Source organism: Eurosta solidaginis, chromosome 3 (genome assembly GCF_040869045.1).
Source record: "Eurosta solidaginis isolate ZX-2024a chromosome 3, ASM4086904v1, whole genome shotgun sequence".
NCBI lineage: Eukaryota > Metazoa > Arthropoda > Insecta > Diptera > Tephritidae > Eurosta > Eurosta solidaginis.
Genome location: NC_090321.1, coordinates 73,056,335 through 73,074,844, shown reverse-complemented (window position 1 = coordinate 73,074,844; position 18,510 = coordinate 73,056,335). Strand labels below are relative to the sequence as shown.

At 38.7% G+C, this 18,510-nt stretch overlaps 1 protein-coding gene across 2 annotated transcripts in view; it reads left to right on the top strand.

Annotated features, from left to right (window-relative positions):
* Positions 1 to 508: 508 nt before the first annotated feature.
* Pcf11 (Pcf11 cleavage and polyadenylation factor subunit) overlaps positions 509 to 18,510 on the top strand; it is a 118,024-nt gene continuing 100,022 nt past the window's right edge. Inside the window, exon 1 of one of the 2 annotated variants that reach the window (XM_067772299.1) lies at positions 509 to 644. Coding sequence is in view for 1 of the 2 variants with exons in the window: in XM_067772298.1 (XP_067628399.1) it covers positions 787 to 794 (8 nt within the window). In the remaining variant the exon portion in view is untranslated. The other variant, XM_067772298.1, reaches the window with a different exon arrangement.

The following is an 18,510-nucleotide window of genomic DNA, read 5'->3' as shown; positions in this document are numbered from 1 at the left end:
TAGTTGTTGTAATTTTGATGATTTAGTTGAACCCGCAAAAATAATTGTGAAAATAATTGTTTTGTGCGGATATAGTATTGGTCTCCAAACCGGTGTTGGACCCACCCAGGGTAATTTTTTATAATCGCGGACGAAGACCGCCGATGCAGAAAGGTGTTCTGCGCAAAAATATTACGGATCCCACCCCCGGTTTCGGAGGGCTCCGTTGCCATTTTTGGGTTTTTTTGGAAATATCTTTTCACAGAAATAAAATTTTTTAATTTACGCTTCCGGATTCGTGGTCCTGGGATCAAAACGAGTCTTTGACACCTCTCCCGATATTTTTGGATGAGTTTTAGCAGTTGTGAGCTAAAGTAAAGAATTGCCGTTGCCGTAATCGGGCCACCATTTGTCGCTGTTCCCCAGGAGGGGAAAAATAACAAAGTTTCATGAATTTTCTGGGATTAAATTTTTTTGTTTCAATGGCATCACTATGTATTCAGCGATATTCCGTCGCCATTTTGGAAATGTCACTAATTTTTTGTTGAAAGTCGGAAAAGTTAAACGTCGCAATTTTAATGACCGTGAAAAATAGTGATTTAAATACTAGTTATTTGTAAAAAATTGTGAAAATCTTATTAATAACAAACTTCAAGTTTATTTGAGTAAGTTTAACCAAGAATTTTGCATTTATAAGTGGTTAAAGATGTCGGGGACATACATACACATTTTTCTTTGTGCAAATCGAAAAAATCAATCTCGTCGAAAATTTGTTCAATATTCTCTGGATTTTCAATATAAAGCAGTATGGACAGGTTTGGATTGATTTGAGAAAAAAATGTTGCATTAAATCTTTTCATGAATACATATATGTGTATTCGTACGGATACGTACATACGTACTTGATGAAACAGCTAGCGCTCACATACGTTTCGTGGTGAAATTTTTTTGCAAAAGCCTTGGCTATTTGTGTGAATATGTGTATACAACCGTTCCCTATTAAAATGACTGGTATTTTTGGAAATTGTAACGACATGCAGTTTTGGAAACCCACATTATGCGATCGTCGGTAACGTTTTACAAGACGGTGCACCATCTAATTTTAGCAATTCTTTACTTTAACTCACAACGGATAAACTCGTCCAAAAATATCGGGAGGGGTAAGCTCCCAGTCTCTAACTGAAACAGTTGAGCTATTTGCGGAATTTTTTAAATCTAACTTTCACTACGCCAATGTAGGTCTGGCTGGCTCTCAATCGCGCTCGGGACTTTGTGATCGGATAGATTTGGCTCCCTTATTATCTCCGAGGATGATGTTCGCGATGCTATGCTCTCCCTTAAACCCTCGCTTCGTTGTGACACTGATGGCCTTTGCGCCTTTGTCCTGAAGCACTGTAGTTTAACTTTGTGTGCCCCCATTTGCCATATTTCCAATTTATCTCTGTCCTCTGGCACTTTCGTCGATAGATGGAAAATGAGCTCAATATGTCCTATTTTTAAATCCGGGAACAAAAATTACATCTCTAACTATAGGCCTATTGCCAAACTCAGTATGTTGGAAGCTTTTTGAAAAAATCATAAAGGAGGAGTTATTTTTTTTTTGTCATTAAAAGGGTTGTTGACCCGCGTCAACACGGGTTTATTGCTGGTCGCTCTACTGTTACTAACCTAGTGTGGTTTTCTGATTTCTGCATTTATGTATTTAAGGACGGGTACCAGGTGGATACCATATATACTGATTTCTCGAGGGCTTTCGATAAAGTTTCACACCAAATCTTATTATCTAAACTTGAGTGTATAGGATTTCATTCTGTCTTATCTTGGTTAAAATCGTATCTGTCGAACCGGTCTCTGTGTGTCGAAATCGAGGGCTGTAAGTCCCACCCTTTTTATGCAACGTACGAAGTTCCTCTGGGTAGCATTCTCTGGCCTCTGTTGTTTGTGCTTTTTATAAATGATATTGGTTCCACCTTTCAATCGTTCTCTTTCCTTCTATATGCAGATGATCTTAGTTATTTCATAGAATTAATGGTCCGTCGGATTCCCTACTCCTACAAAATGACCTAAATAATCTTATCGAATGGTGTAAGGACAATAATATCTTTCTTAATGTTAATAGATGTTTTCATATGTCTTTCTAAATCATCTAACTTACATTCTACCCTCTGATATCTCAGGTGCTCGACTGGCTTCTGTCAATTAATTTATTGACTTAGGTGTTGTTTTTGATACTACTTTTTCTTTCGTCAATCATATCTCTTATATGCTCCCCAAGGATTACAGAAACCTTGCCTTTCTTCGTGGATATGCAAAAGACTTTAGGGATCTCTCTTAGCGAAGGTATCATTTAATGTACCTAATAGGAGTCTTCGTACATTTTTACCATTTTACTTGCGTGCTTGCAGGACTAATTATTGTAGGTTTGTCCCAATTTTTCGCGCGCTTACTGAATTTAACACTCTCGAGGAGTTTTTTTTTATTGATTTCTCTTTGTCGAGAAATATTTTCAAGTCAACTCTGGAAGTTTATCTCTAATTTTCACTTGCAATATCTATTTGTATTTTTTTATTTGCTTACGCTATTCATGTTTTCATATTTTTGTGTAGTTATAAGTTGTTTATTTAGTTTTTAATTTAGTTTTTAATTTACTTTTCTTTCTAGTCTGTAAGATTATTTCTGATCATAGACTAAATAAATTAAACATAAACATAAAAGACGCGTTTTGGACCCAGGACCACGAAACCGAAAGCGCAAATAAAAAATTACCCTGGGTGGGTCCGACACCGGTTTGGGGATCAAAACTAAATGCGCGCAGAACCCCTTTCTGCATTAATGTGTGTGTGTACCACAAATCTGGCAAAAAACAACAACCACATGAACATTTGAACCGACTTTTTGCTTATATCTTTTGACGGGAATGAAAATTTTAATTTTCGATTTGGGATTCTAAAAACGGAGGACGAGACGCGTCTTTTGATACAAGGCGCTATAACCTCCCGAAGAGATTTTAGGCCGAGCTTCTCTTCCAATTTGCGTTATGCTCCTTTTAATTTTTCCTATGACTTGGCGTATAGGACCTCCTTGTAGTGATAGAACTTAAAAGAAAAACATCGATACCGGTACTCATTTAAAATACTCGGAGCAATGTACCGATGCTAGTACTCATACTCAGTAAAAGGTATCGAGTATACTCAATTAAAGGGAGAACTTCGGGATTATTACGAAAAGAGAAGAAAATTTGAATTTTTTTCAAAATGAGGTCGTACATTTATTTTAAATTGAGCAGAAAACAAGTAAGGAAGCTTAAAATAGGGCGAAATCAAACATGATATTTTTAGTATATTTATTTATCTCCAAAATTCCTCCTACGGCAGCGTAGTGCCATAGACGTGGATGTTCAAAATGGTCGACATTTGGGACGTCCATATTGTAAATAAGGTCGCCGATGATTTAGTCGGTGATAATGTCAGGTTTCGCGAGGTGAGAAAACTGGAGAGATCGGGGAGGTAGCGGTTTATTTTGTTGCAAAACTTATCGATCTGTTGGCCTGGGCCTGTGGCCATTATTGTGCAGTCATCGGTGTAGGAAACGATAGTAACTCCTTCTGGTGGCGAAGGTAGCTTTGATATGTAGAAGTTAAACAAAAGTGGGGATAGGACACCACCCTTCCCCCATGTCTTAAAAGGTGGACCGCAAATTATCTGGGTGGTCGGCAGGCATCGGTGCAATTTAGAAAGAAACATCAAAACCAAGAAGAATTAAACAGGGAGTGCCACAGTGTGGTGTCCTATCCCCACTTTTGTTTAATTACTACATATCTAAGTTATCTTCGCCGCCAGAAGGAGTTACTATCGTTTCCTACGCCGATGACTGCACAATAATGGCCACAGGCCCAGGCCAGGGGATCGATGAGCTTTGCAACAGAATAAACGGCTACTTCCCTGATATCTCCAGTTTTTTCGCCTTTCGAAACCTGGAATTATCACCGACTAAATCCTCCGCGACCTTATTTACAACATGGACGTCCCAAATGTCGACCATTTTGAACATCCACGTCGATGGCACTACGCTAGCGAGTGTCCTACACCCCAAAATCTAGGGTGTGACGTTTGATCAAGATTAACATTTTGGTGAGCACGCAGCCGCAATTGTTCCGAAAATCCAGAGCCGTAATAAAATCCGCAAATCCCTTGCTGGCAGTACTTGGGGAAAAGACAATGAAACGCTCATTACCACATAAAAAGCAATTGGCCAGCCGTTTGCGTGCTACGTTTCCCCTATATGGTCGCCAAGCCCAAAAACTACCCACTGGAAGAAGCTACAGGCCTGCCAAAATACTGTGCTCAGTACCGCCACAGGTTGTCTTCTTATGTCCCCAGAACAACATCTATATAATGAGGCGAGAATACTCCCCATCAGGGAGAGAAATGAGATGCTAACCAAACAGTTTCTGTTGAATACCCAGAAACCTGGGCATCCCAACAGACATCTGATTGATGAGCCAACATCGCCTAGGGACTTAAGGAGTCATCTCCGTAAGAAATTTGAGGAAATACGGCATCTGAGAACTCAGCCGTATGAAGCAAAAAAACAAGCAGGTCCTTGGTGAACTCCACAAACAGGCGTCGGACAACAACAACATAGGAGACCACCATGTGGCACCCCTTGTTTAATTCTTCTTGGTTTGGATGTTGTGTTTCTAAATTGCACCGATGCCTGCCGACCACCCAGATAATTTGCGGTCCACCTTTTAAGACTTGGGGGGAAGGGTATACCCTTCCAGGGCTCGAATCGTAACATACGATCACGGATCGGCAACCATACGAAAGAAAATTACGTGATACGTCAAACGTATAAAAAAAATGGGATTATAACATACGATAGCAAACGGAACGTAATTTCTTTTCAATTCACAATAAATTTTACGATCCACATTAGCTTCGATTGTATTTTCAGCTCACAATAGATTTTGAACTGTCAAATTGGTTGCCAAAAATATAAAAAAAAAGTAACTGCGGCGGATCCAGTTTTATTGTTTTGTTTGAGCTCCAATAATAGCGAAGGCGATGAAAAGATCGTCCGAAGGCAGTTAAGAGAGTGCAATAACCCTTTGGACTTATCGAATTATGTATTATTCCTTTGTAACAAAAAATTCTTGCAGTTTCTTGAAGAGATTTCACTGAACTTACGAAGCTTTTAGTTACTTTCTGGAGAAGTTAAATTTTAAGCAAGCCGATACCAAAGCGGGTGTCTCGCCATGAATTCCGCCAATTTTTCCTTTTGGCTTGGATTAAGCTTGTTTGAATCCGACCTTTGTTAATAAGTAATAAGAGTTTGAAATGTATTATATTTTTTTTTATTCAAATATTTTGAGAATTTACATTTTAAATGAGATTTGTGTATACGATCGCCAGTTTGTGTTCGAATGAAAGTGGAACGTAACGTGTACGTTCAATCACTCGTCACGTATGTTGCAATTCAAAATTACGATCGAAGTAGTACGTTCACGTATGCCATACTCCGAAAATCATGTTTTTACGTGACGAGTTATACGATCACGGATGTTACGATTTGGCCCCAGGTCTTGCAGTACCGTGCCATGGTTGACCGTATCAAAAACTTTTGATAGGTCTAGCGCTACGATTACTGTTCTATGGTGGGGTTCTGATTTATTTATTTTATTTATTTATTATATTATTATTTAATTTGTAGAAAATTTAACAAATAATCAGACTAAATAAAGTATATTATAAAAAACAAACAAAAGGCTTGGCAACTTAAATATATAATAATTACAAAAATATACTGTATACTTATGTATTAAATCATTCAAATGCAAAGACACACAGAGGTATAGGGGGTTACACCTTACATATTTAAGGTAGTAAGTAGGTACTTTTTAATCCGGAAAATCGGATCGCTTGTATCTAAATTTTTGCAGTGATTATTGAAATCATGACAAATACCACGAAGTGGGTCATGCATTTCAAAGTTCGATCTGCATGTACTTCTATGCAGTTGTTGAAAATATCTAGACGGTCTGACTGGCACGTTGAACTTAATTTCGCTAAGCAGAAATGGGCTAGCTATCATCCCTCTTAAGAGTTTTACTATAAATAAGACATTAAGCATCTCCCTACGGCTCTGTAATGTAGGCAACTGTAATAGTTTTAACCGGCTGCAGTACGGTGGAAGATTCCTTGACGTGTCCCAAGGCAATTAATTGTTTCAAAGCAAAAACTGATTTTGGACCGATTCCAGTTTATCGCAGTGAATTTGATAACGTGGGATCCAGATTATCGAAGCATAGTCCAATATTGGCCTCACCAATGATGTAAAAAGAGTTTTAGTAACGTACGGATCATTAAATTCCTTAGACCACCTTTTCACGAACGCCAAAGTTCGTTTAGCCCTATAACGCAAGTTTCTATATGTAACCTAAAGTCAAGCTTAGGGTCCATTGAAACACCTAGGTCAGTGAAGTTGGTGACTTCCTTAAAACATAATCTCCAATCACATACTCATGGGAATTAAAGGGTGTTCGTGTAAAATACATGAACTTACACTTCGGAAGGTTTAGTGACATGAGGTTAGCATTACACCATACAACTAGGCTGTTCAGATCCAACTGAAGAAGTGCTCTATCCTCTGGTGAGTGGATAGGCATAATAAGTTTCACGTCATCCGCATACATCAACGGCTTACAGTGCTTCAAAACGCTTGGTAGGTCGTTAATGAATAGTAGAAATAATACAGGCCCAAGGTGACTACCTTGTGGAACACCAGAAGTTCATTGATGAATTTGGACCAACAGTTGTTAAAAATAACTGTTTGCTTACGTTTATTCAAATAAGAAGAAACCCAAGAGAGAAGTAAAGGAGGAAAGCTTAACCGGTCGGGTTTGTGTAAGAGCAGAGAATAAAGAAGATGTGTAAATAACATCAATTTTGCAGTTAGATTTAAAGCTATTGGATACAAGGGTCGTGAACTCTAGAAGGTTAGATACTGTTGACTTTCCCTTACAAAATCCTGATAAGTCAATAGCCGAAGATAGACTGAACGCCAGATGCTTTGTGACAATGGCTTCGAACAGCTTGGGAATGGCATTGAGTTTAGCTATTCCTCTGTAATTTGTGACACAAGATCTGCTGCCACTCGTATGGAAAGGAATTATAAATGACTCTTTCCACTTCATAGGAAACATCCCTTGCTTCAGGGAGGCATTAAATAAACAAGCTAGAGGTCGATATAGGTATTGTGCACAAGTTTTTAGCTCAACCGGCGGAATTTGATCAGGTCCAGCAATGTAAGATATTTTCAGATTTTCCAGATGCCAAAGAACATCCTCAGCACTAATAGAGAAACTAATGCCGAATTCAGTGGGGACAAACTAAATGTATAATCTGACGGCACCGAATCGGATGAATTCGAATAGCTAGATTTGAAATAATCCGCAAACATATTAGCAATTACCCTGCAAAAATCGCGAGTACTCCATGCATGCATGTTTGGAGTACTCGCTATGGACCAAGCGAGTGCTCCAAAATTAACCACAATTCATACAAAAAATATGGTCCAATTAACATTGCGATGTCCTAGGACTGGACCATATACTCCAGCTCCGCATTACATCAGAGTAATCCATGGAGTACCCACAGTCCAATATACATCTGTAGTGATTACAATCGTTAAAAACGATCAATGATCGGCTTATAATATGTTCGTGTAGAAACATGAGTTGGTCCATTGCTGCATTACTGTGGAGTATAAATGTAAGTACTCCAGTGGACCATATGATCCAACGATTTTTGCAGGGTATGGCATTATCGCTCGAAGTATGATCGTTAAGCTTCATTGTAGAAGGAAATCTTTAAGTCTTTCTTTTCGAGTTAACAAAACTGTAAAACGCCTTAGGGTTACAAAAAAATTGACTCCTAATCCTACTAATATACTCTTTATAGCAACTGCTGTTTAGGGTGTTATATTTATGACGTAATATAGAGTAAGCAGCATAGGCAGTTCTCGTACCAGACAGTTTGTATCGCTTGAACAAACGCGTCTTTTGGTTTTTCAGATGTTTTAGTTCTTTAGTGCACCAATCAGTTTATGAAGCTGTGAAAAATATCGTGAAGCACATTGTTAAAGTGAGATACGCTAACTTCAATATTGCCGTCGTACTTGGACCTATGCTCAGGAAGATCGTGAGATTCAAAATACAAAATAACAGCAGGATGATAGACATCTTCAGGCACAGCAAACGGATCACATCTATTTACAGAACACCTCGAAGTGTCATCTACAAATTTCAAGTCCAAACATTTACCAAATTTGTTGTGAAAATTGTTCAATTGATAAAGTCCGGCATCAGCTAGGTCGTTTAAAAAATCATAAAAGATAGCACGGGAAGATGCAGGAACCAGAAAACCATCAATGCGACTCCAAGACACCCAAGGCAGATTAAAGTCACCAAGCAACACCACAGAATCCGAGGACCTGGTCATAGAAACCACTGATTGACCTATGGACGAATGCTTCAAATATAAGGAAATATCAGATTGTGGTGGAATGTAACTTGTTACAAGGTATATATGGGGTATTGCATCCCATTTCGACCAATTTTGAACCCGACCCCTTTAGAATTGGCTGAAAGTTTTTCTTCTTTTTCTAGCTTACGGAAGACGTTTTTCAGAAGTTTCTCAAATTTTTTCATCCAACTCAAAAAAAGTTAAGAATTTAAAAAAAAAACACCGTTTTTGTTTTCAAATGCTATAACTTTTTCAAAAATTGACCGTTTGGGATCTTTTTTGTTTTAAAAAATTTGTTTTTAAATGTACTTTTCGGAAAAAATTCAAAACAATTTTTAAATTTTTTTTTTGTAATTTTTCAGTTTTTCGAGATTTTTCGAATTTCGCCCTTTTTTTTTTGTCATAAAAAACTTCAATCAATTCTGCAATGATCCCCACTAATCCCGGAGTGGGCCGAGAATTTTTTTTTTTTTTTAATTGAAAAAAAAATTTTAAATTTTTTTGTATTTTTTCCTAAAAATTACATTTAAACACATATTTAAAAAAAATGATCCCAAACGGTCAATTTATGAAAAAGTTATAGCATTTATATATAACACCGTTTTTTTCAAAATATTTAAAACTTATTTTGAATTGGAAAACAGTGTTTTTTTCAAAATGCTATAACTTTTTCAAAAACTGACCGTTTGGGATCATTTTTTTTTTTAACATGTTTTTAAATGTACTTTTCGGAAAAAATACAAAAGAAATTTTAGTTTTTTTTTCAATTAAATAAAAAAAAAAAAAATTCTCGGCCCTCTCCGGGATTAGTGGGGATGATTGCAGAATTGATTGAAGTTTTTTATGAGAAAAAAAAAGGGGCAAAATTCGAAAAATCTCGAAAAACTGAAAAATTACAAAAAAAAATTTAAATTTTTTTGAATTTTTTCCGAAAAGTACATTTAAAAACAAATTAAAAAAAAAAAAGATCCCAAACGGTCAATTTTTGAAAAAGTTATAGCATTTTGAAAACAAAAACGGTGTTTTTTTAAATTCATAACTTTTTTTGAGTTGGATAAAAAATTTGAAAAACTTCTGAAAAACGTCTTTCGTAAGCTAGAAAAACAAGAAAAACTTTCAGCCAATTCTAAAGGGGTCGGGTTAAAAAATTGGTCGAAATGAGATGGAATACCCCATATACATTGAGGACAGATTAACACGCACGCAAAGCAACTCGACATCGTCAGAGTTAGCGAAATGCACCACCTCCGCAGAAAACCTAGTGTGAACAGCAATCAAGACTCCCCCACCAATTCTGCCCAGCCGGTCTTTTCTGAAAATTTCAAAAGAGTCAGATAAAATTTCAGAATTAAAAATAGTCGGTTTAAACCAAGTTTTAGAGAAAACCAGAACATCATGAAGATAATCATGGCTTTGAAGGAACGTGTCTGCTAGTTTGGTGTTTAACCCCCTAACGTTCTGATAAAAAATATTTAGAGTATTCCTAGAGATAGTATTAAAGTTTAAATTACGAACAGCAGCATTACTCATTGTGGCACTACTACAGCTTTGGTATGTAAGTTTTTTGAATCCTTAACAGGGTGGCTGCTCGGCTTCTTGGTATACAGGTGCACCACAGAATGAACCGGCCAAAACGGAGAATCCAGCACTTTATCAAAATATAAGTCAGGAACCGAAACTTTGAACGATGATATATCTCTGTCATATTTGAAATTGAACTTGTATACATTAATGCTGCTGGTTGGTGCGACACCAAGCTTACTACAAACATAATTTGCAATATCAGCTTCCGTCAACGAAGCATGCAGCCTTGAAACGAAGATAGTCTTGCGAGGGGGAACGGCAGTTACCGAGGAGTATGTGCATTAGCCCATGGATTAAGATTTTGACAAGCAGCACTAGTACCAGTAATGTTATGGTTGTTCGCTGACCTATGCAATTGCTCAGCAGCGGGAAGAGAAGAGTCACCGCCCAAATTAGTAGAGCTGGCAACAGCAGTGTTGTTAACGGCACCATCATTAATATCATTAACGGCGACAATTCCGACATCAGCATCAGTAGCCGTAGAAATAGCGTTAACAGCAGAAACAACAGCTTTGAAGAGCCACTGGTAATAGTGACGGTGTTAGCAGCAGTCTTGGTTGCATTGCCAATTTCATCAAATTTAGGAGCAACGCACGGGGCCAATCTTAACTGCACGTGCACTAGAGTGAGGGGGCGAGCAGCGAAACATTGGCACAATGTGAATGGCTGAGTGGGCGTTGGAGTGAGAGGGCCAGTCACCGACAAAGCTTGTGGTATATGCGCGCAATTGTAGTTATATCTGTTCAATGCATGCGCGACATTGAGCGAACTCACAGCACCATTCAGTGTATTCATTCCCTCAACTATTGTTTCAATGCACTTCGAATTACTGTTGGCGTTGTTGGTGTAGGTGTTATTGTTTATTGATTGTTTATTTGCCTTAATTTCAGCCTTAATTTCGTCAATATGTGTGCACAAATCCTTAAATCTCAAATCAAATGTAGTAAGAATAGATTGAAATCCAGATTTAAGGGAAACTAGGACGGTCTCGAAGGCTTTGTTCAGCTTATCATGTGCATTCAAACACTCGCCCCACATATACATAATATTGCGGTTCTTTATAAACCGATCCACATCAAATTCCGATATGGATTCGCAGCAGGCGCGATGAAAGATTTTTCTACAAAATACACTGCATGGTACAATTAGGCTATCTTTTTTTGAGAATAGCCTTTCGCATTTACCGCAGAAAGGATCCATTTGTTCTTTAATATTTAAAAACAGGCGAAAATTTAAAAGAACAAAACAAAAGTATCAAGAACACGGAGCGAGCAAAAACACGTCTTTACACGTCAACAGAGAAAAAAATTTTTTTTTTTGACACCAACCATCTCTGCAATTTATCTATGTGCTAATGGCATTTAGCGTGGTGGTTGTGCTATGAAGTTTTCTGAAGCCACGTTGATGACACGCTAGTTGCAAATTTGCTTTGAAAGACGGGAGCAAAATGGCTTCAAGTGTCTTGGCTACTGGCGATGGGAGAGATATAGGGCGATATGAATGTTATGTTAGCTGGTTTCCCAGGCTTAGTAGCAGGACCACCTTGCCCATTTTCCATTTTTCGGGAATGACAAAGGTGGAAAGAGACAGGTTGAAGACAGGAAGAGCCAGGTTGAAACCCTCTTTCCGTAGGCTTTTAAGTATCGGCATGGCTATGCCGTCTGGGTCTACTATTTTAGATGGTTTAGCATGACCGATGGCATCCTCAACCTCTTTGGCGGTGGTGGTAATTGGTGACGCGCTGAATTTATGTTTATGTGCGGGTCTGTTGGCCCTCCGTATATCTTTGTCAACCGTAGAATATATTTTATGTTGTCGGCAAAAAGCGCTCGCGCATTTTTTCGCATCCGACAGAACTTTATCGCCAAAGGGGATGGAAATTTTGTCATTGTGCTAGGGACTTTTCGGTGGACCAAAGTTTACACACACGGCAGAGAGGTTACAACTACTTAGATGCTCCTCCCATTTCGCCCGCTTGTTTTCATCCACAAGCAATCTGATGCGTTGGTTTATATCCCTTATTTGGGGGTCGTCGGGATCGAGCTGTCTTAAAAGGTCACGTTCTCTCGCTAAATTTGCGGTCTCCGCCGGAAAATGAGGCCGAATTTCGGGAATTCTTCAGGCGCGAATAAAGCGAGCAGAGGCAGATTCAATAACCTTGCCGAAAGCATGCTCCCGTTGGTGAGCATCAGTCGGGATAGGGAGGGCAGCAAAGCGGCTGTCTGTAAAGGATTTGTACTCATCCCAATTTCCTTTTTTAAAGTTTATGAAAGTGTGTTTATCATGGACGATGAAGTCGGCGGTACGCTCGAGCGAGATAAGTATTGGCAGGTGGTCGGATGCTAATGTTACCATCGGCTGCCATTTGACGCAGTTTACGAGTCCTGCGCTCACGATTGATATATCTGGCGAACTGTGACAGCTTCCTACCATATGAGTGGGGGCGTCTCCGTTTATTGTACAGAACGTCGTTTCTTCTATTTGATCAGCCAACATCTCACCTCTGCTGTCCCCCTGCAAGTTTGAATGCCATAGGTCGCCTTGGGCATTGAAATCGCCTAAGATAATGCGATTGTCGACAGTGAGTAAGGCACTAATATTAGGGCGGTATCCACTGGGGCAGCAGGTGGCAGGAGGGATGTAGATGTTGATGACTTCTTGGTTTACATCGCTTGACCGGACAGATAAGCCATGACGTTCCAGGACATTTTCCCTGCGGCCGATGTCGGGATCAAATATATGATATTGTATTGCGTGGTGTATGATAAACGCGAGACCGCTTCCATTTCCGCTCTCGCGATCTTTTTTTGTGTGGACATTGTACCCAGAACAGGTCTGCAGAGCAGATCTTGCTGTGAGTTTAGTCTCTTGAATCGCAGCAATGCGGATGTTGTGCCGCTTCATGAAATCGACTATCTCCGTGATCTTACCAGTTAATCCATTACAGTTTAACTGCAGAATTCTGAAGTGCAACGGGGGAGATGTCGTCACTCTAGGAGTAAGTGACGGGTGACTACGCCAGGGTTGTGAGAGGCTAGGACGCAATTGCTGTTGTGGCCCTGGGACTAGTCGTCCCTGGGTAAGCATTGGGGTGCCCGGTGTATGTTGTTTGCGGCCTGGCAACACGGCGCAATGAAGTCCGTCGGGGAGTTTCCGTCGCGAAGACCAGAACATCTAGGAAAGTGGCACCGACCAAGGCAGGAGCTGCATTGGGCGGATGTCGCAAACATATATATGCTGTGCCTGCAGAGAGGGAAAAAAGTGGTATGGACTAAGAGTCTGTTTCCCTGACCTACACGATTGCAGCCGGAAAAGAAGGGGAAAGAAGACGGGGCAGGGGCTGATATACGGCATTGCTGCCCACTCTACTACGGAGATTGTAGTTATGAGTGGGAGCGGCCGTATGAGCTGGAGGCTCCATAGGGCGCGAGCTGCTGGGGTAAGTAGTAGTGGCTTGCTGAGCAGTGGAGCTGCTGGAATGTAGTGGGGGGGGGGGGGGGGGGGATAAGGCTCAGACTACGGGACGCCCTTGGGCGTGAACAGCAGGGAGTCACAAAAGATTTATAGAAATTACTGGGACGTCTGGTTTTATGGTCTAGCCCTGAACAACCTGTTCGATGCAACCATCCCTTGCACGAGACACACTGACAAGAGTATGACCGTCCTAAAAAGATTCTTTTCCGGAAAACGCAGCAAAAACCATTTCTCAGGTACGGGGTCAGGAGACGGACCCGGATTGGGTTCGATACCTGCCCGGAGCAGGAGAGTATGGAGCAGTCCCGCTGCGAGGAGCTGCTGGAGGGCTGACAATTTGTGGAAAGGACATAACGAATTGAATGGGGTTACTCTGAAATGACAGTCCTTGGTCGGGAAAAATCCCGAGTCGCTCCGGTACATAGAAAGAACTGCCTTGGGAAGCGTGCAAAAGGTGGTAGGGACTAAGAGTCTGTTTCCCTGACCTACACGATTGCTGCCGGAAAAGAGGGGGGAAGAAGACGGGGCGGGTGCTGATGCTCGGCATTGCTACCAACTCTACTAAGGAGATTGTAGTTATGAGTGGGAGCGGCCGGATGAGCTGGTGGCGCCGTAGGGCACGAGCAGCAGCGGGTACTTGGTGTGACTTGCTGAGCAGCGGAGCTGCTGGAAGGTAGTGGTTTGTCTAAATTTGTTGGAAAATTGCTGAAAGACTTCATATCGGACGAGCACAATATAAAAAAACTCTTTTAGACTCCAAAGATAAGTTGGAGAAGGTTCAAATATGCGAAGACGACTTATTGGTATCTTTCGATGTTGTGTCATTATTCACTAACATACGCACATATCTTGCTATAAAAATCATATTGAGTAAGTTTGATCAGATCCAAACAAACGTACCAAGAAATAAGTTTCTGGAAATACTGAATTTCCAATAACTATTTCATGTACGGTGGCAAAACTTATACGCAAAGCTTTGGAATGCCCATGGGCAACCCCCTTTCTCCTACAATAGCGGACGTAATTTTATTTATTTATTTATTTATTTACGGTCTTGTAGACCTAAATTAGGTACATGTATGTATGAGATCATTATCTAAATGGTAGTGCTTTGCAATAGTTATATAATAATTTCTTAAATTTATTTATATTTGGACATTGTTTTATTTCAGATGGTAGATCGTTGTACTCTCTCAATCCCTCGTAGTATATATTGTTCTTGTCGAATTCTGTTCGAACAGCTGGTAGACGAAAGTTATTCCTGTTTCTTGTGTGGTAGTCATGAACCTCGCTGTTGTATGTTACCCGGTCATTTAAATATTTCGGCAGGTTGCCTAGTTTCATGTTGTGTATGAATTTTAGAGTGTAGTATACAATGAGTTGCTTTACACTCAGCCAATTTAAACTTTCTAGCATTTCATGTATTGGGGTATCATATCGTTTTCTAAGAATAAACCGCATTGCTTTATTTTGTTTCACCTGTAGTTTTGCGATGTTCGAGTCGGCTAACATGAATAATATCGTAGGGCAGTATATGAAATGAGGTTCTATAATGGACCTATAAACCATAATTTTATAATATTTGCTGATGTGCTTGCATGTCCGGAACATAAATTCAATTTTTTTTGATATTTTTGCCTCTGTATATTTAAGATGCTCATCGAAGTTTCTCATCAATTATAATTCCTAGGTATTTAATTTCTTTGGCTTTTTGTATGGTACTATTTGCTATTTTCAAGGCTATATTATTTTCTTCTGCATTCTTTCTTCTCATGGTCATCCATTTCGTTTTTTTCAATATTTATTTTAAGCTTATTTTGACACAACCAGTTATAAACAGCATTCAAGTCCGCTTGCATTTTAGTTATAGCTTCTATCTCCGACGAACAACTTATTGTCAATAATGCATCATCTGCGAAGAGTCGTATCTTGCAGTGGCTAAGACAGCTCTTTATATCGTTTATATATACAATGAATAATATTGCAGCAAGAATAGATCCTTGTGGAAGACCTATGTCAACATCAACTTCCGGCGACGATGTGCTTCTAATTATGGTTTTCTGTTTTCTGCCAGAAAGGTTGCTTTTAAACCACCGCAGTGCTGTATTACGTACCCCAATGTTATGCAGTTTCCTCAGTAGGATGACCCTGTCGAATGTTTCAAATGCCCTTTTAAGGTCCAGGAAGACCGACACTGTTACTAACTTGTTTGATAGGCTTTCTTTCCATTCCGCTATAACCAGGTTTAGAGCGCTTTCACAAGAGTGTTTGGTTCTGAACCCTGATTGTTCACATATAATAATTTGATTTTTATTCAGGTAATCGAGAACCTGATCTCTTACGATTTTCTCTAAAATCTTTTCATCACTAGGCTACGTATTAATAGGCCGTATTTCCTCTGGTTTTTCAGTCCCTTTAACTTTTTCAACTGGTATCACTGTCGATGTTTTCCAGCATGCTGGGACTACACCTTCTCTAAAGCTCTCATTAACAATACATGTATAAGCGTATCCCAAATATTCCATACTGTCTTTGTATAAACCTTCTGTTACCAGTTTTTTTTCCTCCATACTTATTTTTTAAATTAGTTGCTGTTCTCAACAGCTGTTCCACATTTATTTGCTTCAGTTCAAAAACACCCCCCCCCCCCCCCCCCCCCCCCCCCCACCCCCCCTCTCACTCATTTGTACTCTGTGCTATTTTGTAAAGCTCATATTTTAATTTGTTTAACTCCGTAAGCTCCCGGTCATACCATTTATTTACTAATTTAATTTGCACTCGTTTCTCGTAGGTAAGCGTTGCCATTATATCCCCTAAGATATTGTTAATAGTTTCAAACTTTAAGTCCTATATCACATATATTCAGTTTCGATATATTGTAATTCCTAAGAAGAGCAACCAGACTTTCCTTGTATAATTATCCCAGCATACGCGGTTTTCATATATTCTCATTTTGTCTTTCTTGAACGGGCATTTTGAAGCAGATCGTTTCATGGTCTGATATTCTATGGTTTTCTAGATTTTTTATTTCAATTTTATCATTGTTACTATAAATAAGGTCTATTTTTGTCTGTGACACTTCTGTTACCCTTGTATTAAACTTAATTAGTTGGTGCATTGGTGCTATCGCAAATGTATAATTTAGCTGGTTTGTGTACGTTGACTGTACATTCACATTTATGTTAAAATCGCCTATAATAATATTGTTTTCTGTTTCACAAAAATATTCTTCTAGCACCTCGCCCATATGGTTTATAAATTCAGCATCGCTTGTGTTTGGTGAGTGGTATACTACACCAATTTTCCATTTAATCGTATTTTTTAGGGTTTTAATCACAATACACCATAGGTTATTATTAATACTGTTATTAAATAGTACTTTAAATTCGATCGATTTATGAATGTATATAAGGACACCACCTGTGTGTCGGCTATGCGAATCGCATCTAACGTGATTATATCCAATAATATTTATTTCTGTTTCACTTATATTCTCTGTGGTGTGGGTCTCAGCATATAACACAATACTGGGATTTTCTTCTTCCACCATTCTTTGGACTTCGGCTTTGTTTGCCGTAATACTGTTAGTATTGAGGTATATACACTTCAACTCTGCTTTCTCTTTATTTTGTACTTTTATATTGGTACCTTCATTATTTCTTAATTGCTAATAATCGAGCTTTTGTTTTTTTATTTGTAATTTATTGATATAGCATGGGCACTCTTTATCAAATGTGTCGTGATTAATGTCTATTTCTAACTTCAACTTTTCTTTGGCCTTTATACAATGTAGGCATTTATTTATGGGGGTTTCTTCACACGTTTTTGAGCTATGTTTTCCATGGCACCTATTGCAGGCTTCATCGCTTTTACAATCTGATGCTCTATGATTGAAACCTTTACATTTGTAGTACATTAGTACGCTAATCGCGTCATACACTTTGCATCTTTCCCACCCGATGTTGATTCTCTCAGCTGTCAAAATCTTGGAAAAGTCCTCTTTATCAATTTCAAAAATTGTATCTTGCACCATTGTGTTACCTCCTTTTCTCTCGATTTTTTTTTACAATTTTTAGTGAACTCTTGCTTACACATTCATTTTGTTTTTTTATGGTGTCTATTAGCACATCATTTTCGGATTTAAAAATTATGCCCGTGACTACAAAACTTGGACGAATCTGATCAGGCACTTTTACTTCGTATTCTCTGCCAATGTTGTTTTCAATTGCTACTTTTATTTTTTATTTTTTATTTTTTTTTTAGGTTTTTCGGATCCACCTTGTTGTTCAGATCTTGCTTTGTTTTTTCACTTGTTTGTTTTCCTTTCGGTTTCGCTATTATTGCGACGTCTTTTTTGAGCTGTGGTACTTCACTCTTTATATTATTATTTTTTATGGCATCTGCATATGACACTCTCTTCTCATTATTATTGCTGTTTATTTTTTTTATTTCAGTATGCACTTTTTCATTGTCTTTACCAATTAACTCTGCCTGCTTTTTCACTTCTTCTACCATATTCTGTACCTTTTCACTGCCTTTGCCAATTAAATCAGTTTTATTTTTTATCTCTTCAACCATGGAATATAAACTTTTCATTTCTCCTATTTTCTATCTATCATGGACGATTTACTCGATGCCACCATTTTGCAATTAAAGAAAATTCACAACATAAACAAAGTTTACGGTAAAATATGTAGGCGACATTTTTGCTATTGTAAAAGCGACGTTGAGGTTATTCTGAACACTTTCAACCAGTATCATAACAAAATCACAGTTTACTATGAAAAAAGAAGAAAACCAAAACATCCAATTTTTGGATGTCCTTGGACATAGAAACAACAATGAAATTTGTCTCAATTAATACTCGAAACCTATAGCGTCAGGCAGAATAATTAATTTTCTATCAGCCCAGCCGAAAAAATATAAAATTTATACAGCCAAAAATATG